General features: G+C 62.5%; 1 protein-coding gene across 4 annotated transcripts in view; it reads left to right on the top strand.

Annotated features, from left to right (window-relative positions):
- Window positions 1-25,510, top strand: part of LOC118618156 (myelin basic protein) — a 69,457-nt gene extending 43,947 nt beyond the window's left edge. For 2 of the 4 annotated variants that reach the window (XM_036244132.1, XM_036244130.1), the window contains exons 5-10: window positions 1,179-1,256; window positions 14,894-15,001; window positions 16,318-16,353; window positions 16,694-16,726; window positions 19,275-19,394; window positions 24,502-25,510. In XM_036244132.1, coding sequence (XP_036100025.1) covers window positions 1,179-1,256; window positions 14,894-15,001; window positions 16,318-16,353; window positions 16,694-16,726; window positions 19,275-19,394; window positions 24,502-24,546 — 420 coding nt within the window. In that variant the 3' untranslated portion in view covers window positions 24,547-25,510. The remainder of the gene's footprint in view (window positions 1-1,178; window positions 1,257-14,893; window positions 15,002-16,317; window positions 16,354-16,693; window positions 16,727-19,274; window positions 19,395-24,501) is intronic. The other 2 variants (XM_036244131.1, XM_036244133.1) reach the window with 2 other exon arrangements.

The raw sequence follows: 25,510 nt of genomic DNA, 5'->3' as shown, positions 1-25,510 counted from the left end.
GCAGAGACGGCCACAGACTCGCCCAGCGACACACACCCTGAAACAGCCGCACCTCGGCAGGGAGTCCCCAGCACCACGAGTTAAACCCACCGGGCTCCCTGCCGCTGGAGACGCGGCCTCGTGGGGAGACCCTGGGGGGCTGGGGGCCGAGCACACGCCCCACGGGCCTGCCCCTGGACACCCGAGTGGGCTCCCCTCACAGTCACAGTCCCGAAATGCAGGGACAGGGTTGTGTGTCCTCACTACCGTCCCTTCCACGAGTAACCAGCGCTTAACCTGTTTACTAAAAACCCATCTCATCTGTAGCCAAGTGGAGGCTTCCCGGTGACCGGGACAGGGGCCCTGTCTCCTGACCCCCGTGGGCTCTCGCTCCCTCCCTCACCCCGTCGGCGGTGGGCAGTCTCAAGAGGGGGACTTCCTGCCATGTCCTCCGGGCGTCATCATGCAACATTCTCTCCAGCACACCCCTCAGCTGCAGGACTGTCAGCCCGTGAAACAGCAGCAAACGGTCTTTAGGGAGATGCACAAGCACCGGGCCAAGGCGAGGGCCTGGCTGGTGTCAGGAAGACGAGGTCCTGTCCCTGTCAGGCCCCGAGCGGCCCACAGGGAAGACAGGTGTGGGCGTCGGGCCTCTGTGTGGCCGGCTCAGCCCGAGCGCCCTCATCCCGAGGGGACGTCCTCATGCCGAGGGCCCTCGGTGCCAGCCGCCGTGGCCCCCACACAGCGGGCGTGGCCCCGCTCGTGAGTCCGACCCTCCTGCTGTGAACGACAGTGACGCTCACAGAGAACCACACGGGCCTGTTCCACGGGAGACTCGCCTGAGCGAGCTCTGGTCCTGCCGAGCGGCTCCATCCTCCGCTCTGAGCCCTGCTCCGGGCCCGAGGACCCCGGTCACGTCGTAGGTGCCGGGCCTCAGGATGGAGCCGAGAGGGAAGCACTGTCCCCCAAATCTCTCTTTCCTTTCCTTCCGGCGCCCGGGGGCTCCCGGGCCGAACCGCTGTCTCCTTCCCTGCGCCCGCCTCAGCCCTCCGCTCTCCCGGCCCGGCCTCCATCCATCCTCACGCCCCTGGCTCCCTAACGTCCATCCCGCGGACTCTCCTCACCACCGGGGTCTGGCCAAGCCGGGGCAGGAGGGGACGCTGCAGAGGACTCAACCGGCCACTCTGTGTCCCTGGCAGGTTCCCTGGCTCAAGCAGGGCAGGAGCCCTCTGCCCGCTCATGCCCACAGCCGGCCCGGGCTGTGCAACATGTACAAGGTAAGGTGCGCCGCTGCGCTGCTTCGTGCCACACGGCCGGCCGTGTGCCCACACGGTCTCCGTCCACGCGGGCACGGTCTGGGGCACGCCCCTGTCCGGGGCACAGCGGGTCTGCAAGGCTGGCAGAGCGAGGCGGCAGCCCCTCAGGACAGCCAGCAAAGGACACCGTGTGCGGACAGAGAAAGGCCCTCGGGGCTGGGGGAGGTGGAGCAGCCGCCTTGCCCCTCGGGGGGCCCTGCCTGGATAGAGCCCCACAGGTCAGGGCAGCAGCCGGGCCCTGCAGAGGGGACTCTGACCGTGGTGCCGACCTGCCTGTGAGCACCCCTGTGTGAGAGGTGCCGGCGCCCACCAGCACCAGTGGGGTGAACGCTACAGGGCAGGTGCCCTCGGGCGTGGGCACGGGCTGTGCCCACCTGAGCTCGGCCGAGCTCCCTGGGCTGGGTCAGGGCTGTCACCGGCCCTGCGTGTCCTGGTGCGGAGGCAGCTGGTACTCCGAGTGCCAGTGATGTGTGGACAGCGGGGAGGGGAGGGCAGGGGCTCAGAGGAGGCCGCCCACGTCAGACTGCCGCACACACGGTGGGCACCAGCACCAGGGGCTGCCGCCTGGGACCCTGTCGGGAGACAGCGGGCTCTGTGCTTGGCACCTGCGAAGTACGGTCACGTGCTCACTGCCCAGACAGAGCATCATTCTGACGCGGCCGATGAGTCCACGTGGAGGAGGCAGCGACGCCCGCCCCCAACACTGTGCCTCTGTGGTGGGGGCCTGTGCAAGACAAGGAGGGTCAGCTCTCCAGGGCGGACAGTCCCGGGGGCCTCTGGGCAGCCAGCGGACGCAGGGCCGACAGGAGGTGGGCACACGGTCAGAGTCCCCGCGGCAGACTGTAGGCTCCTGACAAGGGCTAGTCCGTCAGCCGAGGCCCAGCGGGCAGACGCTCCAGCCGAGAGCGCGGAGGCTGCACAGGGCCCGTGCTGCCCTCAGCCATGTGGCGAGCTTGCTTTGCACAGACTCGGTGGCTCCTTTGCCAGAGCAGACAGCCCTGTCCCCAGGAGGTTCATGGGCCCCCGTGTGCCCCGGGCAGTCAGCCCGGTCGGTGAAGCCAGGGACCACACGCCTCCTGGGCGGGCGAGCTGGGCAGGCATGACCGACACACAGCCTGCACGAGGGGCAGCGGCGGCCGCACTGAGCCCGGACCCCTGGACGTCCCTGCCCCTCCTGTCCGCAGAGAGCAGAGCCCAACCCGGCAGGGCGGCCAGCAGCCAGGGTTCGCGGCCGACAGTGAGACTGTCCCCCAAGGCTGCGCTCTTCTCTTCTCAACAGTCGTGGGCGGAGGAAGAGCAGCCCGTCACCCACACCTCCGTCCCCGCATCCACACCTCTGTCCTGTCTCCCACACTTCCATCCCCGCCGACTCGTGCTCACTTCTGTACAAATGTGCGGCCCCCTGATCTTCAGCGGCATCTGCGGAGCCGTCCTGTGGAGCAGGACTGGGCCCGGCGGCCCGCGCGGCCCTGCTGTGGGGACATGGGAGGAGGAAGGGGTGCTGGGGGTGCAGGGGAGGCCGAGACAGAGCAGGGCTGAGACCAGAGGGAAGACGCTGTCCACAAAGGCCGACAGTGGCCCTTCCAAACGGTGACCGGCGCTGAGGACCTTCAGGGGCCGTATTCTGAAGTCACAGTCGCAGGGGTCTGCTTGGACAGCCCCGCCCCGCATACTGCTCTCCCGAGGTGTCTGCACCAGAGCCGGAAGGTGGCCGAGAGCCCAGTCCCCGTCTGCAGGTGGCGTCTGGGCCAAGAGACCACGCCCAGGACCTCCCTCTGAGAAAGGGCTTCTCTGTTTGCAGTGCCCCCCCCCCCCCCGGGCTCTTCCGTGTTCCCAGAAAGTGCCCGTGTCCCGGAAGCAGACGTGGCGGCACCGGCACGGGAAAGGGTTGCAAGAGTTCACGGCAGCGAGGGGCTTTAACATGGGTCCCCGGTGACGGGACAGGGGCACCTGGAACAGGCTTGCGGAGGAGACACTGCCGGGCACACTGAGCAGAGCAGCCCCTCCGCGCTGGGAGAGCGAAGATGTCCTGAGCCCCGAGGGGGACCGCGCGCAGGGGCAAGGTGACCTGCGTCCCCTGACCTTCCAGGGCATTCCCTGCGGTCACTGACTCTGCAAATACAGCAGGAAGGGCACGAGGGGCCCCCCGCCAGGAGGTGGGAGACCAGATGCTGGGTGCTGGGGGCCAGGAGCCACGCCCACCGGGAATTCCTCACGAGGGGACCAGCGTCCTGCGCAGGACTCCGGAGGGCTGAGTACCCCAGGGCCAGTTGTGACCGTGGGGGGTGGTCACATCACAGCGGACGAATGTGGTGACATTGGAGGAGTCAAAAGCTGGATAAGCAAGAACCCCCTCGAGAGGAACCTCAGTGAGCAAGAACTGTGGTGACATTGGAGGAGTCAAAAGCTGGATAAGCAAGAACCCCCTCGAGAGGAACCTCAGTGAGCGGCCCCTCCAGGCAGAGACAGAGCCTTTCAGTCCAGCCTCCTCCTCACAGCCCTGCGCCTGGACCTGGGTCCCCGCAGATCGCGCCGCGCGCGGGTGGCCGGACCGCCCCACAGACACGTGCTGGAGGCGGACAGGTGGACGCAGGGCGCCGGGGGCCTGGGAAGGAGGGAGCAGCTCGGTCCACGTTCGCCTGCACCCCCGCCCCTGGGCCCCTGGAGGTGAACCTGCGGCTACAGGAGACCCGCCCTCCCCACTTCCATCAGAGGCTCCCACGGGGTTCCTTGGGGAGTCTGTGCGTCCCTGTGGCCACTGCTCTCAGGATCCTGCCCCAGAGGGCTGGTGGGGCCGCAGAGTGCTCCCCAAGACACTGCGATTCTGGCCCCCCAGTGGGCTGAGGACTCAGCCCGGTGGCCTGGAGGAAACCAAACCTGGAGCCCAGGCATGACGGCCCCGGCAGGGCGGCCTGTCTCCCTGGAGCCTCCTGCCCTCGTGGGGAGGCCGCCACAGCCTCCGTGGTGGGAGCACCCGTGTCTGCAGTCTCCACACCCCAGCTCGAGCGAGGACACCACCTGGGCCCGCACGGACGGGCGCCCCAGGTCCTCAGTCTGGTGAAGTCAGCCCGACATTCACGCTGGAGGAGACGTCTGCACGCCTCAGACGCGTGGGCTTACAGACCGGTGCTCAGAGGCAGAGGGGAACCAGGGCGGCGCAGGCGGGGTCCAGCTCTGCTCGGCCCCTGGGAGGAGAGCACGGGGCCTCGGAACCATGTCCCAGGGGGGCCGACCTGGGTTTGGGGACCAGGTAGCAACCAGCCTTCCTTGCCAGGAGGGCAGCCATGCGGTGGCCATGCTTTGGGCTCTGCCCACACGGTCATGTTGTCCTAAATGGAGACCCGGCAGAGCCGCCTGGGGAAACAACAATGTCCCGTGCCCCCCCCATTCAAGAGCAGCTCCAGGCCTTCACCCCACCAGCTCCACCTCCAAGGACACCAGCTCCGGGAACAGCTCCCTTTACGACCAAACCTCAGGTCAGGAAAACGCAGCCACACCAGGGTCCCTGGGTGCGGAAGCCTGGGGCTGAGAGGGTGGGTCCTTCCTGCGTCTCTGTGCCCAGGTGAGACCCTCTGGCTCACAATCCCTGCACCCCCTGTGTCGCCGCCGAGAGGTCGGACTGGACCGCAGCTCACAGAGGCCGGAGCTTGGTGCCCTGCGCTCAGGGGAGGCATCAGGGGACACAGATGGCCGCCTGCGGCCTCAGCTCACCCTCAGGGTCTCCAACTGCGAAACGGGTCCCTGTCATCCCCAGGGCGAAGGGACGGTCCCCCGCCACCCGCTGCTCGCCGGCCACATCCTCCTTTTCCACCTGAGCAGCCGACAGGAAACCTAATATTTCCACCGGAACCAAGGTTCGCCTGCGGACTTCAGCCACGGAGAGCCCCGCAGGGCGCACAGCACAGCCTCTCCAAAGCCCACGGCGTCCCTTGACCCCCTGGAGCCAAAGCCTCGGCAGCAAGCGCGTGTCTACAGCCGCGAGGGGCAGGGACGCAGGGCGGACTGGTCCTGCTCGGACGGGCGGCACTCTCTCCGGACAGCAAGCGGAAGGCGTCCAGACCTGGCCAGAAAGAGCCTGGCCTCTCCTGGGACAGCTCGATGCTGTTTGGCCAGAAATGGCACTGTCGCTTCCTCTGCAAACCTGGGAGAAGGCGGGAGCCGGAGGAGCATGGCGTCCGGCCCGGTCTCCACACGGCCGTGGGTCGCCTGACCGGCTCTGAAGGGCAGCGTGCAGACCACATGTCCTTTCGTCCCCAAACATGACCTTCGACCCACCAGCTCTGCTGGATAAGGTGTTTCTCTGGTGCATCGCCTGCCCCGGGGGTGCGGCTGGGACTGAGCGACTCTCCTGCAGTGACTCCGACGGGCTCCTGGAAAGTGGGGGAGGGAGAGAGCTGGACACCCCCCTGGTCCTTCAGGGGGCGAAGTCACTGACGCCAGCCCCTGAGCGAAAGCGTGAGGCCGGAGGAGAGGACACGGACGTCCGGCCGGCTCACAGCGAGCCGCGGTTGGACGTAGAGAACAGAGTACAGAAAACGCGGGTTTCATCAGCACTTTCCCAAGAGAAGAATCACCTGCTGACTCCGAGTCTCCTCTTGTCGGCGGTCAGAGAAGCGACGGTACCACGTGGCCTGTGCTCCCGATAGGATCAGCGGCCACCGCTGGCCGCCTGGGTCTGCAGGGCCACACAATGAGGAAAAGAGCAAAATGCAGATCCCTTTCCCGCTCACTCTCCCGGCCCCTGGTGAGACCACCTTGGTGAGACCAGTACCCCTGGCACCACTTTGGGGCTCTGCCCGCACCCCACGCCCCGCACGGCGGGCACAGAGCAAGGACCGGCTGTGTGTGCTGGCTGGTTAATCACCCGAACAAAACAGAGCGATGCCCACACTACGGTCTTGTTGTGTCAAAGGGTGTTTTCCATTCAAAGTGGGAGCTGACCGTGCCCTGGTTTTAATGACATAGAAATGGGCCCTTTAAAATGAAAAACAAGTGGAAAAATCTAGTCTCACTAACTTGACTACTTCGTTGTATGGAGCTCTCAGTTTTAAGGAGACAAGTGGGAACTTGTTTCCCAGGGGAGAGGGGGAGAGCCCCCATCCCAGCCTCCCTGGCTCCCCAGGTCCTCACGGAGGGGTCTGACCGACCCCATCCACAGGTGCTCACTTTCTCTTACATACAAGCAGTTTTAGCTCATTGGACCTTCAAACGTAACATCGAGTAAGTCTACAAACTGAAAAAATACGTGAAATGAACCCAAATTTTAAAGTGCATTTTTCTCCATGACCTTTGCCTCCACCGTGGGTGCAGCAGTGACTGGCCCACCTGCTGTGAGGTTTAGGTTGGCAGCACCCCCGCCCCCCTGTCCCGCACGTGGGACCCACCAGACCCACCTGGCAGAATGACCGGAGGGACCCAGCCCGGGGCGGACAGGGAGGATGCCAGGGAGCACGTCCTCCGACAGGACATGGTGGGGACATGCACCCCATCTGCGAAAGCGAGTTGAATCCTCGTTCACACTGCATCCTTTGGGGGCACAGGGTGAAGGGCCCACGGCTTGACCTTGACTAAGAAAGTGCCCCCAGGAAAACTGTGACCTTGTGGGCCACTGCCGGTCCCTAGGGGGCACGTGCGAGACGGATCCGCAGAGACACCCTCGGCTGTGATTCTGAAGCGGCGCTGGCGACCCCCACAGTGCGGGGCGACCGGCAGGTGGCCTCGGGCTCAGGTTCCCCCCAGGACCAGACGCGGATGGACCGCCCCACAGCGGCGAGGCGGACAGAGCTGGTGTGCGGGAGGGACAGCGACCTGGCGACCTGGTGACCTGGCGACCTCGGTGACCGTGCTCGGGGCCAGGTGCAGGAGGGCAGAGGCTCCCACCCAGAGCTCAGTCCCGCCCCCCAGCAGGAGACGCGGCAGACAGCGCGGCCCGGTCCACGCACACGCACCCCAGGACCCATTTCCCCCAAACGCGCGTAACATTCGGTGCCCGCCGAGCAAACGTCCTTCCGCCTGACGCCTGTGCCCGAGGCTGGAGCGCACCGAGGACGCGGATACAAGTCAGGGCCCCGTGGGCAGCGGCACCCGGAGGGCGGGGTGCAGACCGCTGCGGACCCGGGGTTCGGCGCCCGCCGCGCAGCCCTGGCGCCGGCGGCCGCTCCTGCCCTGGTACCGCCCTGGGCTGGGCTCCTGCGCCCCAGACACCGCCCACGGGGGCGGGGCCCGCAGGGACGCTGGGCGGGGGCACCTGCCTCCCGGTGCAGCCCCTGAGCCCCGAGCCCGCAGAGGGGACACGGCCCAGCCCCCGACTTTCTGCGGATGCAGCTTGAATCCCGCGCTGGGAGGGGAAACAGAAAGAGCCTGACTCTTCCTCTCCCCCACCCCCACCGCACCCCACCGCACCCCACCGCACCCCACCCCGGGCACAGCAGGGTCTGTCTTCAGAGCCGCCTTTCTTCGGAGAGGAAGTGACTCCATCAGTGTGTCTCTGGCCAGACCCCAGCACCTCGCCCTGCTCCGAAAGCAGCCACTCGCGTCACAGGGACGGCCCTGTGCCCACCGAGGACCCCGTCCTCCCGGGGCGAACCCCGGTCTGCGCAGAGGGGAGCGAGCCCAGACCAGGCGCGCCCCCTGCTGGGCGCGGGCAGAGGACACGCACTTGCCTTCAAAGTGAGGGAAAGGCGTCCTCCACCCGGCAGTCCTCCTGGGCTGTTTAACTCCCCGCAGCGCGTGACTGACCTGCCGTGGGCGCTGCCGGTCGGTTCTTCACGACCAGGCGTTGCTGTGGACACGCACGCGGGGGTGATGGGCCGGCCGCAGGTGTCCAGGGCGCTGGCCCGTCCTCCGCGCTGACCCCTGGGCCAGGGCTCAGCCTGAACACGGCTGTGGATGAGGCTGGCCCTGCGTGGCAGCACGTCCTCTGCGAACTTTGAAATCTTATTTGACTTCCGTATAGAAAGAGTATGTATTTTTTTCCGAGCAGTTGAAAGTATTTTATTTTTACAAAATTGGACTGTTTTTTCAAACTCTGACGTCCCAAACACGGAGCCCCGCAGTGGAGGCCCTGGTGGGCGGGGTGGGTCCCTGCGCCCACACTCTTCCTCCCCATGACCCGCCGTGGGGGGGGGGGGGGCAGCAGTGGTCCTCGCTGCTTAGAACAGGGTGGACTTGGACGAGGAGACGCCAGTCTCGGTGAGTAACTAAAATGCTAACAGTTTGCGCTTTTTTTAACCTCCGTGAACACAACTGGAAAGTGATGCACCAGAGAAGGACTAAGCGCGTGTCTCTAAAACTAAGTGACAAACCCGTCCTCTGCTAGGCACCCCAAGTTCAGTGGCCTCCGTAAGGGGACCCTGTGCATCCCAGGCAGGGCCTGAGCATGTGGAGGGGCTGAGGGAGGAGGCCGAGTCGAGGGACTGGCCCGAGGCCCCAGGGTTTCAGGAGGGGCACTTACCTGCCACCCTCCAATCGCCCCCATGGCCCCCATGCCCTGCACTCTCGGTCGCACGTCCTCCAGCTGGGACTGGGAAGCCCACAGGGCCTCAGCCCACCCCCTTCACCCCAGCACCGCCCTTGCCTGGGGCACGGCCCCTCCGTCTCTGCCCTCCCAGGAAACCCAAGACCTGGCTCACTGCACAGCGTGTGAAACAGGGGTTCTCAACCTTCCCGCTGCCAGGACCCTTCAATACAGTTCCTCATGTTGCGCGGACCCCCAACCATAAAATTATTTTCATTGCTACTTCATAACTGTAATTTTGCTACTGTTATGAATCGCCATGGGAAATATGTATTTTCTGATGGTCTTAGGCGACCCCTGTGAAAGGCTCATCCGACCCCCAAAGGGGTCGCGACCCGCAGGCTGAGAACCGCTGGAAAAGGACACCCACCCACTACCCACAGACTGTAAAGTATAACACAGGAGCCACCATTTTAAAGTGCCTCCCAGGCTGGCCCTGCTCTGACCACCACTGACCTTCAATCTCAGAGACGTGTTGCACACATCCGGACCTGGCCTCCTCACGAGGGGACAGTGGACCGAAGCTGGGAGGGGGCGGCTCCTCTCGCTCGGTGCGGGCGGCTACTAACGGAGGGAGAGCAGGGAGTGCGGGCCTCCTTCGGCCAGTTGTCGGGGCCGCGGAATTGTCATGGTCAGATGGATCAGGTCAGCAGGGTCTGGGCTGGACGGGGGACTCGGCATCCGTCCCCAGATGAACAGGGGTGTGCCTGCAGCTAGTATCACACAGCCTTAGAAAGGGACAGGGTTCCGGAACCGCCGCAGCGTGGACAGATGGGAAGACATGATGCTGAGTGAGTACGCCCAACACGAACAAGACAGATACTGTGCGATTCCCCGTAGTGGGGGACCTAGAGGGGGCAGACCCAGAGACAGGAAGTAGCTGGGGGTTTCGGGGAGGGGCCTGGGGCCTCAGCGCCGGATGGGGACAGTGTCAGTTTGGGAAGATGGATGGTGGTGAGGGTACTGACTGCCTCTGAGCTGCACGTGTCAAAATGGTTATGACAGTAAATTTTATATGACTTACGCTTTACCAGGACAAGAAAAACTGAAGGGTGACTGAGACACAGCCCCCTCCCGCCCCTGTGAGAGTCTGGCCAGGACTGGAGGCTCCAGTGCACAGCAGCGCCCTGTCCCCACGGGGCACATCAGGAAGAGGCTTCTCTGTCCCTTGGGTCCATTCATATTTGCTGAGTTACACTAACTGACTGGAGCTTTGGGGGGGTCACAGAATTTTTTGTGTTTTTTTCCTCCAAAACATTAAAATCGGGCTGGAGAGGTAAGATGCTTATGGAAGCTAAAAGGACAGTTGGATTCCAAATGAGTAGTTATAGCCTGAAGGTACCATGTTGTTCAGAAAACAGAGACATTTGGGAGGGGAAGACCAGCTAAGGAGGGTAACCGTGGAAACGGGAGCTCAGAGGGGAAATCGAGGCATGCACTGAGCGGGAAGACCAGTCCCACTGCCCAGACGTGGCCAATTAGCAAATCCACACACGGACATATTGCACCGCCTTCGACGTTTGGCTGCATAATGTTAAATGGCCTTATTTTATTTTATTGTATATATTAGCATAGAGTAACGTTGGCCGCTCACGTATGCAATTCTGTGAATTTTAACACGTGTATGGTTCCCTGTAGCTGCCACCACAATAAGAATACCCCCCCAAACCCTCCCTTTTGCTTTCATTGGTAGTCACACCACACCCTCCCCTCTCCCCATTCCTACCCCTGGCAAACACCACTTTGGCCACCTCACTATGGTCTAATCTTTTGAAGAACGTCCCATAAATGAGATAGCACCATAGGAAATCTTTTTAGAATGCCTTCTTTCACTCAGTACAATGCCTTGGAGACGCCTCCGAGTGGTTGCATGTAGCAAAAGTGTGCTCCTTTTCATTGCTGAGTAGTATTCCACTGCCCGGATGCACCATGGTCTGTTCTTACCTCCACTCATGGACAAATGTCAGGGCTGTCTGCAGATTTAATGATTATGAGTTGAGCTGCTCTGAACATTTATGTACAGGTTTTCTGTTTTTGTTATTGTATGATGATGTCTTCCTTTGAGACTTAAATTACTTTTTCTCAAAAACTTGGTGACCAACATATTCATTATAAAACCCACTTCTCAAAATGCTTGATTTTTCTTTTGTCATGAGCAGCAGGAATTAGGGTTGCTAGGTCATTTGGGTAACTTCATAAGGAACTGCCAAATTGCTTTACAGGGTGACCACACCATTTTGCATCCCCACCAGCAAGGCCTGAGCATTCCAGTTGTTCCACGTCCTTGTAAACACTTAGTATTGTCGATGTTTTTTACTTAAGCCTTTCTAATAGGTGTGCAGTGGTATCTCCTCATGATTTTTACTTTCACCCTTCTAATGACAAATGATGTTAAGCATCTGTCCATGTGCTTATTTGCCTTTTGCCATCTTCTTTGATTAAGTGCTTAGTCAAGTGTTGTGTCCCTTTTTTTAACGACATTGGTTTTTTTTACCATTAAATTTGAGAGTGCTTCACATATTTTGGTTTTAAGTCCTTTTTCATAATATTTTATCTTGTTCTGTAGCTTGTCTATTTACTCTCTTAATAGTGTCTTTTGCAAAACACGGTTTAAATTTTGATCAAGTGCAATTTACCAATTTTTTTTTATGGGTCATGTTTTTGGTGTCAGGTCTGAGAACTTGAAGCCTACACTCAGGCATGAAGATTTTCTCCTATTGTTTGTTTCTAAAATGTTAAAAGTTTTACATTTTAGATACAGATCTATAATCTATTTTGAGTTAATTTTTGTATAAGGTGTGACTTTGGGTTGAGGTCAATATATTTTTTTTAAATATGGACGTCCATTTGTTCCAACACCATCGTTGAAAAAACTGATTATTATTTCTATGTTGAATTAACGTCATTTTTATCAAAAATCAGCCGATCGTGTGTATGTGGGTCTGTCTCTGGACCCGACTGTGTCCCGTGGACCTACTGTGTTCCGTGGACTTACTGTGTTCCGTGGACCTACTGTGTTCCGTGGACCTACATGTCTGCCCTTCCCACACCACCTGCTTGACGACCATAGAAACAGGAAATCTTAAAGTCAAGGGGTAGAATTTCTCTAAAATTTTTTTTACAGTTGTAAGGCTGTTGTGGTGATTTTTTTTTCTTTGCATTTCCTTATGGTTTTAGAATCAGTTTGCATATATCTAAAGAAAGCCTTGCTGGGATTTTGAGGGGAAGGGCATTAAATCTGTAGATCAACTTGGGGAGATGGGACATCTTCACCGCGCTGACTCTTCCTGTCCTTGGCTGGTGTATCTCTCCATGGATAATCTTTGACGTCTTCCACCAGCACATTCTGGTTTTTAGCATAAAGATTCTTTACATGTTTTGTTATGGTGCTATTACATATGGTAGTGTTTTAAATTTTTCTTTTTTTTAACTGTTCCTTGTTAGTATACAGAACTATGATCGACTAAATGCCCTTTAGGGAACAGGCCATTACAACTATGGTATGACAATACAATCACAACTGTGTGACTACATCAACTTGTCTGTGCCCCAAAGTCCTTCAAAGTCTAGGTCAGTGGCTCTTCCAGAGACAACAAAACACCGTGTGATTGCATGAACATCGCTCTGTTTGCCTGCGATCTCTTGGATGTGTTGGACTCTGGATTAGCCATGATCCGAAGGGTGCACATTCAACAGGCGGTTAATGCTTGTCGCACAGCTAGTTCTGTGCTGAGGCTCAGAGACCAATCGCCGTTTCTGACCCTGATGTCACAGCTCCGAGAGCTAAAATGCAACCTGCCAATTTTATGTGTGCCTTAAAAGATTGACTTACTTTTCCCTTAGAAGATTGTTGAGTGGCCCTGGCCAGTTTGGCTCAGCGGTTAGAGCATCGGCCCTCGGACCAGAGAGTCCCAGGTTCAGTTCCCGCTAAGGGCACGTACCTCGGTTGCAGTTTGTCCCCGACCCCAAGGGGGCCATGTGGGTGGCAGCCACTCGATGTGTCTCTCTCTCATCGATGTTTCTCTCTCTTCCTCCCTCTCTCCCTCCCGCTCTATCTGAAGATAAATGCAAAAATGTCCTCGGGTGAGGATTAAAAAAGAAGAAGATTGGTGAGCGATATATTCACTATAGAAATCACAAAAGGAAATCTCTTTTCTTTTAGCGTTCAGAGCAGGCATGCAAACGGACGTGGGAAACAATGTTACTACCCACATACACTTCACTATCTCCCAACGTAAATAAGCGTTGATGATAAGAGAGCTGCACGGCGGAGCCTCCGTTTCTTTAAAAACCTCTCTGTAACGTTGGATGTTATTTTCGTTTAATCACTAAACTCAATTACAGCAGAGCGAGGACGCAGACGCCAAGGGACCGGCGCTGCGTACTGAGCTCTGAGCTGTTTTAATTATTTCAGGCCATTAGGACAGGATCCAATGAATACCCTCACCAGGCAAAGTAGACGTTTAGAGACGTTTGTCTTAAAGTAAGTAACTGAAATAGTTTCCGCGTTCACCCGTTTCGTGGGTTCATTCTCAATTTGGCATCCGCTCCTTCGTCGCAGTCATCACTCCTCCCGCTCGTTGGCGAGTTGAGAGGTGCGGGGTCAAGACAGACACGTGAGGTCACCAGATTACTTAGGTTCTTGCAGCAGCAGGAGAATAACTTGGAATAAGGACCAGCTGTCTCGCCTGCTGCGGACATCATTGTCTTCAAATGCCCTCGCGTCTGCTTCTGCCCACACTGTTGCCCACAGGGGAACCCAGTGCCCCCTTCGTCCTTGGAGCAGGGACTTCAAAGCCGAGGGGGAGGGGAGCCAGCTGGGTCACCAGCCTGAGGGCGGGCGGATGAGCCGTCAGAACAGATCTCAGAGCATGAGAGGGGCTGAGACACGGCCGCAAGGGCACTGCGGGCGGCAAGAAGCCCTGTATGGAGGCCTGAGCCCATGGGCAGTGGCCCCGATTTGCCAGCTGAGTGGCCTGGTCCAGCAAAGAGGGTGGCGGGGCACTGGGGGCAGAAGGGCTCCCTTCAGAAGTGCCCTCCTTCGTGGTCAGCGGGCACTGGGGCCCCAGGACGAGAGGAAGGGGCTGTTTCAGAACCCTCCACTGACCTTGGTGGGGGAAGGGCTGGGAGGGCCCACGTGGACGACCCAGAGCCCTCGGTGTGAAGCCTGGGCTCCCGGGGCTCAGGACAAGGGGGACTTGACAGTTGAAGAGTGAGCAGGGCCCAGAAAGTCACAGGGCAGCCGAGACAGCCAGCCTCGCCGGGGACACTGGGCTGGACCCGGACACCTTGCTCAGGGGCCGGCAAGGTGGCCAGTCCACTCGGAGCTAAGACAGAAGGCAGAGGACACCTGGACATGCTGATGGCCGGGCTCAGAAGGCTCTGCCAACCAGGGCAAAGAGGCCGCATCTGGTGGAGCAGAAGCCATAGGGCCCTGCGGGGGGAGGGGCAGGCAGAGCCCCGGCTCAGGTGCCCTGCTGCTGGGGGGGCGGGTGCAGGACAGGGTGCGGGACAGGTGAGGAAAACCTGTGGCCGTGAGCTGCGCGAGCCGATGAGGAGTGTGGGCGAGTCCCAGGGACAGCAGGGTCTCAGGCCCCAGATGTGACGCGGGACCACAGCTGGAGAGGGGCGTGAGCAGGAAGGATGGCAGAGTGCGGGCGTACCTGTCTGTCGGCTGACCGGGCGCCCTCAGTGCTGCTGCGGCCTGAGTGGCCGATTCCCGCGACGCCCCTCAGGGGCCGTCTCTGCTGTGCTCGGGTCGTGTGTGCTTCCTGAGCACGGCCCCTTGTCCACACCAGGACTCGGGGGGTGACATGCTGCCCTCCGTGCTCTGCCCACCCAGTCCCGTCTTGGAGGGCATCACCCTCCCGTGGCCTTCATGGCCCCTCGCCCTCGCTTAGGTGACTTCAGGACCCGGTGTGGACTCAGCGGAGGGAAAAGCTCCCAGCTCAGTGAGTCTCAGGCACCTCTGGGGGGGGGGGGGCTCAGCAGCGCCCCACGCTGGGATCCGGGCACCGAGGACCAGAGGAGCCCGGGGTGGAACGGGGGTGTGCCCGCGCGAGCTCCCACGCCTGTCTTTCAGGACGCGCACCACGCCGCCAGGACCACCCACTACGGCTCCTTGCCCCAGAAGTCGCAGCACGGCCGGCCCCAGGATGAGAACCCCGTCATCCACTTCTTCAAAAACCTTGTGAGTGCCCTTCATGCGGGCAGACCTGGGGGGCACTGTGCCAGTCCACGAGGGGGCGAGTATTCCCAGGCGGCTGCCTCCGACCCAGGAGGAACGTGAGCCCTTCCCCAGAGGACCCCGTCCTCCCCGCTGGGGTGGCCCGAAGGAGCCCCCGCCGCAGCGCCTACGTACTGAGCGTAGTGCTGTCCCGGAGAGCTCACCCCTCTGAAACGAAACCACTTCGAGGGCTTAGTGTAAAAACGCAGGCTTTGCCCTGGCCGGTTTGGCTCAGCGGTTAGAGCGTCGGCCTGCGGTCCAGAGAGACCCGGGTTCGGTTCCCGCTAAGGGCACGTACCTCGGTTGCAGTTTGTCCCCGGCCCTGGTTGGTCGTGCGGGTGGCAGCCACTCGATGTGTCCCTTTCACGTCGATGTTTCTCTCTCTCTCTCTCTTCCTCTCTCTCCCTCCCACTCTGTCTGTACAAAAAATGGAAAAGTATCCTTGGGTGAGGATAAAAAATAAATAAAAACGCAGGCTTTGGGAGATTGGGGACAGTGAACAGACCGGTGTCTGCCAGGGCACAAGGAGCAGAGGCCCAGGGATTTTTCAGGGCAGGGAAACTGCTCTGTGACGCGACGGTGGACACAGCTCGCACCTCTGCCCGTGTCCTCAGAATGTGCGGCAGGGTGGACCCCACCGAGCTGCAGGCTTCAGTGACCAATCAGCATGATGCCGGGGCCCCGGCTAGAACAGAGGAGCCCGCTCATGCAAGGCGGGGACAGGGACACCGGGCGGGTCCGTGGGAAGTCTGTAACTTCTGTGCCTTTTCTTCTAGAAACCTAAAACTGCTCCAGGAAAAACAGTCTTAAAAACAACAGCGACGCCACCACCCTGCGGTGGCACAGTCGCTGTGCAGATGCACTTTAAAATGATGCTTCCCACGCTCGGGGAGAGTTTTCGGAGCCACGGGCCTGGTGCCGGGCCTCTGGCCCCTCTAAAAACCAGGGGACGCCGGCGTCCGCCCAGAAAGGGGGGTGGTGGGGTCGCAGCCTTCGTCAATGTGCACAGGGCCAGGCGAGCTGGTCCCGGGGGCAGAGGAGCCTTTGGCTGGATTTCGGTTCTCTCAAACACCCCAGAGACTCTTGGGGGATCAGAGCAGCACGGAGACTCCCCTGCACCCCTCAGCTCGTACAGAACGGGCGCCGCGCGGAGCGGTGGCCTCCCTGACAGACGCGGTCAGCAGACACGGGCACTCAGGACAGCTCGGGAGTCCCCTGCAGAGGTCAGGGCCGCTCTGCAGAAGGGTCACCGCCGCTCACCACCTCCTGTGTCTTTGCAGGTGACGCCTCGCACACCTCCTCCGTCGCAAGGAAAGGTGAGACCCTGAATGTCGTGATTCGTCATCGCTTTATTTATAGACCGTCCCCGAAATCCCTAAGTGCCCCCCAAAGAGGGCTGGGCTCCCGGCTGCCTGACTTGATTGCAGTTTTGCCGCAGGGGGGCCCCCAGGAGAGAGGCTGAGATGGGGCGCCTCCTCCTCCGCCCGCCGTGCTGACGGCTCACGGATCCCAAACCCTCGCGGAAGCTGCAGGCGGCCGCTGCGGCCCCGGGGACCGGGCACCGGCGTCTCCGCGTAGGCTGCGGGTGGCCAGTCTTTGCTGAGAGCGGCCCCTGCACTGATCTCAAGGTCATTGTCTCTCTCTCTCCTCATCCAGGGGCGCGGACTCTCCCACAGCAGATTCAGCTGGGTAGGTGACCCCCGAGCCCCGCGGCTTCCCCGCTCCCGGGCCTCGCGGCCACTGGCGTCTGTGTTCTGCTCTTTCAGCTGACAGTCGGTCCACCTTCCTCCTGCGCAGCCGGGCCCTGCGTGGTGCCTTCCCCCGGGAGGCCAGCGGCTTCCTCCCACCCGAGGGGGTGCCCAGGGCCAGGGCCCTTCCTCCCAAAGGCTCCCACACACGCACAGGGCTCCCACCAGGTCTGAGAAAGCCCCGATTCCCTCCCACCCCAGCTGGGCTGGGGCTGCCGGACCGGGGACATGACCAGCCCACCCCCAGAGGACACTTTCCGATGGGAACTGATGCTGAGGAGACAGACAGAAAGTGACGTCGGTGACTTAGTTACTTGACGCTGGTCGGTGTGCGCCAGTCAGTCCTCACGGCCGTGCTGACGTCGAGGCGACCAGAAGCCTTCGGGTGGGCTCCTGGACCCCGAGAACGGAGTGTAATGAGACCCTGAAGGTCGTGTTCCTTCTCCTGTCCAATGCGAGTGAAACTAGCCTCTGAACCCACTCAGAACGCCAACCAGGGTCCTGAGCCCGCTCACTGGGCCGTAGCTACTGGTGACTCTTAGGCAGTGTCCTTACTCTATAAAAACTATAATTTTCAGAATAAAAGGGAAGAATAATCACTAACCTATAGGCCAGGAAGCGTGTCTGTGTTGGGAACACAATGCCTTCGTCCCCAGCACAGGGCCAGACACCAGATGCTGGGTTAACAGGCAGTCGTACGAAATCACCAGAGAAACGGCAGAAAGAGGGAGAAAGGATGGAAGGAAGAGGAAGTGGGGGGGAGCGGGAGGGCGGGAGGAGGCAGGCCGGGAAGAGGCTCCGTCAGGCCCCACACACGGGGACACACATCCTGAAGGACGCATTGGCCTCGCCCGCCCTGAGCACCTCGCAGAAGGGTGGCAGCAGTGCAGGGACTTGACCTGGGCGAGCTCACCCACGGTGCCTCCTCCTCTTTCCACGCCAGCCGGAGACAGACCGACCGGACATCGACCCTCCGGCAGTAACTGCGTGACCCCCCTTCCACTTTCCAGGGCAGACGGGCTGGACGCGGCGGTCCCTGCGGGGTGGCGGCTGGGACCCAGCCCTCCTCCCGGCCAGTCCCAGTCGTCCCCAGCGCTGGACCCAGGGGCAGGACGGCCTTCACACGTCCCGCGTCCCTCACCTCCGCGCGTTTGGTTTCTCTCCTTCCCAACCAGAACCCGCCTGCTCTGCCCCGGCCGCCCCCCGACGGTCCGGGGGCGCTCGCCCTGCTCCCTCCCGCTAAACTGCGCCGCGCGCTCTCATGTTCTAGGCCGTCCGGAGACGGGGAGGACCCGGAATCCCAAAGGGGGAAAACTCACTATTCATCCGAAAATCAGTCCTTGCGCTTAGGTCTCGGGAGCTCCGAATTCGGGGCGGAGAGGGAATGGGACAGTGGTCTCCACGCCCCTGCCGGCCTTGGCCCAGGCGTCCCCCCGGGGCCCCGTCCCTCCGTGTGCCGCGCGGACCCTCCGGCACCCACGGGCAGCGCTGGCGTTTCTCTAGTGGGCGGGCTCGGACCTTCACTGCCACACTCCCTGTCCTCGCCCCTCGATAACCCGAGGCCACCACCTCAGACCCGGTGTCCAGCCAGGGGGCCCCGCGGACAGCCCTGTGGCTGAGAGACCTTCACCCCAAACGCTCACAAGCAATGTCCGCTCCGCAGTCCGCCCGTGAGGTCTCCCGGGGGCGTCCCAGGGAACCTACAGCTGTTAGAAATCACAGACATTCTCCTGTCTCTGCGATCGTGTGCCATCACGAGTCCCACAGAGGACGCGTCCACTGTCTCCCTGAAGGGCGTGTGCGCTGCTGGGGCAGTTGGGGCGGGAGGGGGCCCACCCTGTGAGGACAGCAAGTCCCGAGCTTTGTTCCTAGAGCAGGACACCTACTAACTCACGTATCCTCACAGCAGCCCACCGGGGAGGGCACCGTTATTATTCCCACTTTACAGAAGAGGAAACTGAGGCTCAGGGTTCTGGGCTGGGCCCTGGTGTGCGATGCTGGTGGCTCAGCTGCCCTGACCCGCCCCTCCCTCTGTGGCCCCCGTGCAGGAGCCCGGGGCCCAGGTCTGCACCCTCAGGCCCCGGACTCCCACACCATGGCTCCCCGCCTCCCGGCCACTCGGGAGAGCTCCCCGAGGCCAGGGAATGAGACTTGTCCAGGCTGTAGAAAGTGGTGGCCACATATCCCACTTCCTGCCCGGGGTCCCTGGAGGCGGAGCGGATGCAAACGGGTCTGTGCGAACACCCAGAAACAGCCCGACTCGACCTCAGCCTCCTCCTGGAAGCGGCCACCTGTGTCCCCTACTTCCTGCCCCATGGGGGTACAATTCCCCGCCCTGTCCTGCGGCACCTGCTAACCTTCTCTCAGGACCCCGGAGCGCAGCAGGGAGCGGCGGCGGGAAAGGGCCGAGCTCCGCCCTGAAGGCATCTGGGCCGGCCTGGCGACAGCCCGGGGCCAGGCTCCGACCAGGGCTCTGCCCTCTCTTGCAGGGGGCCGAGGGGCAGAAGCCCGGTTTCGGCTATGGGGGCCGCGCTGCCGACTACAGAGCAGGTCACAAGGGCCTCAAGGGCCAGGACGCCCAGAGCACGCTCTCCAGAATCTTCAAGCTGGTAATGTACCTCCCGGTCTGGGACACGCAGGGCGGGTGGGCCTGTACCTTACCCTCCCCGGACACACCGGACAGGGCAGACGTCCGGCCTTCCCACCGCTTTGTATGGGGCCTCTCAGTGAGACGGAGCCAGGCCCCCGGGGCTCGCGGACCAGGTGGGGACGGGGGCACAGCTGGGCTGAGGCTCTGCGTGGGTGCCGACTCTCCCAGGATCCAAGGACCAGGTGAGACCGGAGACCACAGCGGGCGTGTCTGCCGGTTGTGACGCTGGAGTCACGCAGACCCAGGCCCCCGCGCCTTGGCCCCCCGCTGTGTGAAAGGGGTGACATGCAGGGACAGCGCCGCAGCGGTGACCGGTGGCGGGAACGCGTGGCCACGGGCGCCGGCAGGTCACGCACGCGACGGCAGCTGACGTTCCTGCTAAAGGAACAGCAGCCGAGCTTGGTCCCTGAAATCGCAGAATGTCCTCTGATCCGCACAGGCCGGCACGGCCAGGCTCCGGCGCCATGAGCGGGCGACCCCGGTGCCCTCACCAGCCCTAGAGGGGCGGCCGAAGCGGCCGGACCACAGGCCTCTCAGGACCCCTCCCCAGGGAGCCCAGGGGGATGCTTTCTCGAGGGGGGGAGGGGACAGAGACCCTGGGGAGCTGGGGGGGGCCCTGCCTTCCAGGGCTCGTTCCGACTGAGGCCCAGGCTTCACCTGCCAGGAAATACGGCCCCTGGTGCCAAGCCCAGGTCCCCGCACCCCAAGACTGGAAGGTCCCCTGTGCTGGGCTGGGGCCTGCTTCCTTGCAACAGGGGGACCTGCAGGCCTGAGGTCCGAGATGGGGTGGGTGAGGTAAGATAGGAGGGGACACGGGGGGCTGTGTGCCAGGTCTCCAGCCCCCCCTTACCCCCCGGACCTGGGGGTTGGCCATAGCACAGGCCTCACCTTGGGCGGCCCGTCCCTGCCCTGTCTCCGTGTCTGTCCCTCCGGGACACCTCCCCGGCCTGCAGAGGTCACAAGCGTCCCCTGGCGCCGACGGCTCCGTTCCAGGATTCCAGGGAAGGTCGCAGACACGGGCCTGCAAACACCTGAGGGCGGGGGGCTGGACGTAGGGAGTCTTGCGGAAAGGACCACTCAAAGGTCGCAGAAAATGAGCAGATTCAGTGCGATGGGGGAGCAGGCAGGAAGGGGCGGAGGGCGCCGTGGGCCTCTGGTGCCCGAGGTGGTCGCTGCTCCGGGACGGTGGCCAGACAAGGTGGGGCTGAGCAGGTGGCCCTCAACCAGGAGGGAGGAGGTGGCGGCTCCAGGCGGGAGACACAGAACATCTCTGCTTCCGGGAGGGGCGGGCGGCAAGGGGGTGACCAGCGGAGACCGAAGACAGGGGCTCCCCCCACCGAGGGTCTGAGGCCCTCCTGAGGGCTTTGATGGTGACGCTGCGCCGGGCATCCCGGGGACCCCGGGGACCCCAGGGACAGTGACGTGTGTGATGCTTCACTGCTGGAAGGGCCCGTCGGTGGCAGAGACGTCGGCGTGAGGCCTGGGCTGGAGGGTCAGGGACAGACCCGTGGGTTCTGTGGCCACCGGTCCAGGGACGAGGGGACAGAGCCGAGGCTCCCGCACCGCAGACGGCTCAGGGCTCAGAGCTGGAAGGGGGCGCGGGAGGGTCCCCGGGGGCGAAGCGGCAGCGGTCTGCACACTGACCCAGCCCGAGGAGCCCTCGTCCGGCAGAGAGGTGAGGTCTGCACAGAGGTCGCCTGCGTCGCGCTCCCGCCCGCTTTCCAGCGACGCCCACGCCACCTCTCACCTGCTCTCAGCCCAGACGGGGCCCACCTGCCCGCTGGGCACCGGGAGCCGGGCTAGACGCCCTGGTCGACGCTCCTCACAGGTGCCCAGTCAGGCGCTTCCCGCTCACGGAACGCAGTGAGGACAGGTAGGCAGGAGACCGTCCGCCTGCCAGGGCAGGACGATCCGTGGAGCACACACCTGGCTGCCCACAGCGCCGGGTCCGGGGAGCCCGGTAGACGTCCTGTTCGGTCCAGGGACAGGCTAGCATCCCCGCAGGACAGTCCCTGCAGACGGGAGGGCGTGCGTGCGTGCCCCAGGGGCGCCTGTGCTGGCCCCCACAGCCCGAAAGCCGCTCTGTGTCGCTGGCCGGGGTCCAGGGCTCGGACGCGGGGTCCTGGACTCGCACACCTCGTCCTCCAGCCTCCCCGTGGCTCAGGCCACGGCGCGCGCTGGGGAAGGCGTGAGCGTCCATGGACTTCGTGCTCTGGGTGTCCCGTCACTGATGGGGCAGCAGCCTCCCCTTCCCTTGACCCGTTTTCAGAGTTGCCGCCGGGGTCAGAGGCCACGGCACCGAACACATAAAGGTTCTGCTGCCCGAGGCTCGGTCATGTTGCCCCTGAGCTTGGCAGCTGCAGGGCAGGACCCATGTTCCCGGCGACGCCAGGTAATGCCAGGTCCATGCCCACCTCTGCCGACAGAGCACGGGGTCCCTGACCCGTGGAGGCTGCTTTCTTGTTCCCTTTTTTTTGGTACGTGCCCCTAGCGGGAACCGAACCCGGGACTCTCTGGTCCGCAGGCCGACGCTCCAACCGCTGAGCCCAACCGGCCGGGGCTGAGGCTGCTTTCTGGTTGGCTCATTAGAACAAGGTTCTGCAGCTGACAGAGGGGTAACTTGGTCTGTGACCCAAACCCTCATGGGTCTGGCGACCTGCCCTTTAACTCGGCAGGAGTCGTGTGGGCTGTGTCCGGGGTGGGGGTACCTGCAGGGGCAGCTCAGCGAGCAGGGGCGTGGGGCCCCCTCGTCCAGGCCTGTTCACGCGCAGGGAGCGGGGCCGCCCAGGCCCGCGGGTCTCATGTCGGGGAAACTCGGCTGGGCCCCCGCCGTGCAACTCCGGGCAAGGACGTGAACTGCACCCCAGACAGCGGCGTCACGACAGCCGACTGCAATGTGGGAGTTGGCCAGAAGCAAACGAGACCCTCCCCCGGAACAGCAATGTCCGCACCTGTGCCCCGGACCCGCCAGGAGGTCACGGCCCTCGATGGCCTGCGGTGCCCTGACCCCTGACCGGTTCTGGGCTCCCCCACGATGTCCCGCACCTAAGGGCCCCGGGAGGAAGCCAGCTTTCTGCGGTTGTAACAGCCCCCTCTGGTCCGGGACGTGCAGGCTTGTCCCATCCTGTGACCCTCCTCTGTGAAGCTAGTGTGTGTTCATTGCGTGGGTGATGGTGACCGGGAGGCTCGGCACAGCCGGCCAGGGACCCCCTGAGGACACTGCTTCCCCGGGGAGGGCCGACACTGTCCGAAAATAATCTCGTAGGCAGTGGTTCCGAAATTCTGCGATGTCTGTATAGTTCAAGGGAAGCTTCCATTTATCAAGTCAAATCAGATTTCAACGAGTATGGTTTTAATTAGATTTCACTATATAAAATGTCATCAGCTGACCTACGCTGGTCACAGGGCTGAAGGGGAGACACGGAGCGGTCACCCCTGAGTGAAGAAGTGCCCCCAAGGCAGGCGGTGGGAACAGAGGGATTTCCGTCCCTGCCTGTTCCCCCTCCTCCTCCTCAGGGCGGGGGACGGAAGGGGGGACGGAAGGAAGGCCGGGCGGTCTGTGCCGTCGATGGCAGCAGGGTGGAGGGCCCTGCGTCCCCCCAGCCCTGGGGCCACCCCGAGACATCGCTCATTTCCAAGCACACGGGCCACACCTGGCCCCACCGGAGCGCGTCCTCACCACTGTGACGGGGAGGGTGGGGGACGGAGATGGCCGTGACCCCCTTCTGCCTTGCCCCAAGGGACGAGTTCAGCTGGACCTCCCCCTGGGCAGACCAGGCACAGGGGTCACCGTGGGAAACGTAGGACAGAGAGGAGCGCGAGACGGAGCCTTGGAGGCCTGGGGTCCCCCCTGGCTCCTTCAGGGTGGGGTGACTGGGAAGTGAGCCCACCTCTCCGAGCCCCAGCTCTGGGCTGGGCCTTCCCGTTCATGAGCACAGCGGGGCGGCCTGGCTCACGGCAGGAGTCGTGGCAGGTAAAGGACCCTGCACCTAACGGCCCCGCAGGGGCATCTGAACGGGACCGTGTCCACGCAGCTGTTTGTCTTACAAGCGGCTCTGCTCTGGTTGGGGTGAGTCCCACGTTGGGGAGCCCTCGGGCTAATCTCTTGGAAATTCAGCCTTGTCCCCCAAGGGCAGCTCTGAGGGCCCTCAGGACAAGCTCCCAGGCCAAGGCCAAGGCCAAGGCCGAGGAGGCTGCCTGAGCCCCACCCCGACCTTCCCGGGGGCGTCTCGGGCCGCCCGGGGGGACGTCGAATTGGACGAGGCCTCGTTAGCCCGTGCTCACCGCAGTTTACATGTCAGGGCCGTCCTCAGTCTACAGGAGTCTTTGAGAGAATTGTTCAGTCCAAACCTACGGGGAAAGGGGGGCCCAGGAGGACGAGCCCGACGTGGGCCCCAACAGCTGAGCCCCCCGTGCGCGGCGTCTGCGGGACTGGTCTTCCAGCCGGGGGCGCCCCCGCCCCCGCCCCACGGCTGGGCCCTGCACAGCGTCCTGTCTCAGTGGCCGCCAGCTCCTTGTTGTATTCATTGAGACCAGGTCCGTTCCCGGTTTTACGCCCCGTTAGGTCGAAGTGTGTTGACGGCTCCTCTGTGGGTTGGTCCATCTGGGCGAGGCGGACGGACAAGGGCAGACAAGTGGGGAGAAGTCCCCCTCGTAAGCTTGTGGGGTCAGCAGCTGGTGTGTCGTCGTCCCCAAGGTCACTCCAGGGGTGAGGTTGTCCCCGGCCGGCACTGTCTGCAGAGAGCTTCGCTGTTATTCGGGGATTTGTGGCCAGAGCAACGAGGGGCTCAGTCCGTTCACAGTCCCGGGGGGCTGAGCGGCTCACCTGGAAACACGGCCCGAGGGGCACCCGCTGCGCCGGGACCCTCAGCTCCTCTCGCACAGGGGGGGAGGCTCAGTACTGGTCAGGAGGCTGTAAGGAGAAGCAGCCAAAGACGCCTTTGGGGGCATCGTTGCTAGTGACAGAGCCCCAGTGGCTTGTAGCCAGGTTTCCAGGAGGGGGCCACGGCTGCCGGGGGGGGGCACGGGGCCCCCCACTCACCTAACACTGTGTTTTCTCTCCTCAGGGTGGGAGAGACAGTCGCTCTGGGTCGCCCATGGCCAGACGCTGAGCCCGAGTCCGTTTCCCGAATCCCGTCCTCGGCTTCTTAATATCCCCGCCCTAGGATCTTAACAGGGTCCCCGCCCGCCCCTAGTTCTCCACCAACCTCTCGCCTAACCCCTGGACTCGTGTACGGTGGGGTCCCGCGCACGGCACCCCACTGGCAACTCAGTCACACGGAGACACACAAACACGGAACAGTGCAACCGTCCCCACCTGACGTCTGGACAGTGTCCCGGAGTCTCATTGCACGCGACGCGCCCCGGAGCCCGAGCGCCCCGGTGCCGGCCGCCGCCCCGCTGGCCCTCCGTCCTTGGACTCGCTTTGCACGCTGACCCGGCCCTCGGCTTCGGGCACTGCTGTGAGACGCTGCTGCGGACCCAGGACACGCGCGGGGGGGCTGTGACGGTGCCCTCGGCCTCGCCCCTGCCCCGTCTCCCCGCTCAGGCCCCTTCCCCCCCTAACAGGACTAGGCAGCAGGAGGGGCTTCACCCCGTGGGAGCTTCGGTATGTGAGGTGCAGGCGGGCAGCTGGGAGGAGAGCAGTGTGGTGGGCGGGGCGAGCCCCGGGCTGCTCCTGTGCCCCGTGGGCCGACCTCGGCGGAGAAAGGACGGAGGCAAAGGGCCGGGCAGTGGCCTGGAGCAGGAAACAGATGGGGACACAGGGGGGACCAGAGTGGCCCCTAGAGACCCCGGTTTCGTCACCAGAGCCCGGCTGAGCTCAGGGAGACCTGCAGAGAGATGGACTATAGGAGACTTCGGGGTGGCCGCGCAGTGTCACCCTGGTCACTGGAAAGCAGCCGTGACAGGTGCATGACCAGAAGGGCAGTGCCTACTGCAAACACTAACCCTGGGGAAGGACAACCTCCTGGCCTCCTGGGAGGGGGGCTGCGTGACCAGGCTTCATACAGCCGGCCGGCCAGAACCAAACCCCGCCCCGACCAGAACCTAACCCCGCCCCGACCAGAACCTAAC

The sequence above is a fragment of the Molossus molossus genome, unplaced genomic scaffold (genome assembly GCF_014108415.1).
Source record: "Molossus molossus isolate mMolMol1 unplaced genomic scaffold, mMolMol1.p scaffold_m16_p_6, whole genome shotgun sequence".
NCBI classification, from domain to species: domain Eukaryota; kingdom Metazoa; phylum Chordata; class Mammalia; order Chiroptera; family Molossidae; genus Molossus; species Molossus molossus.
Note: the sequence above shows the minus strand (reverse complement) of the source record. Positions and strands in the feature narration are given on the sequence as shown.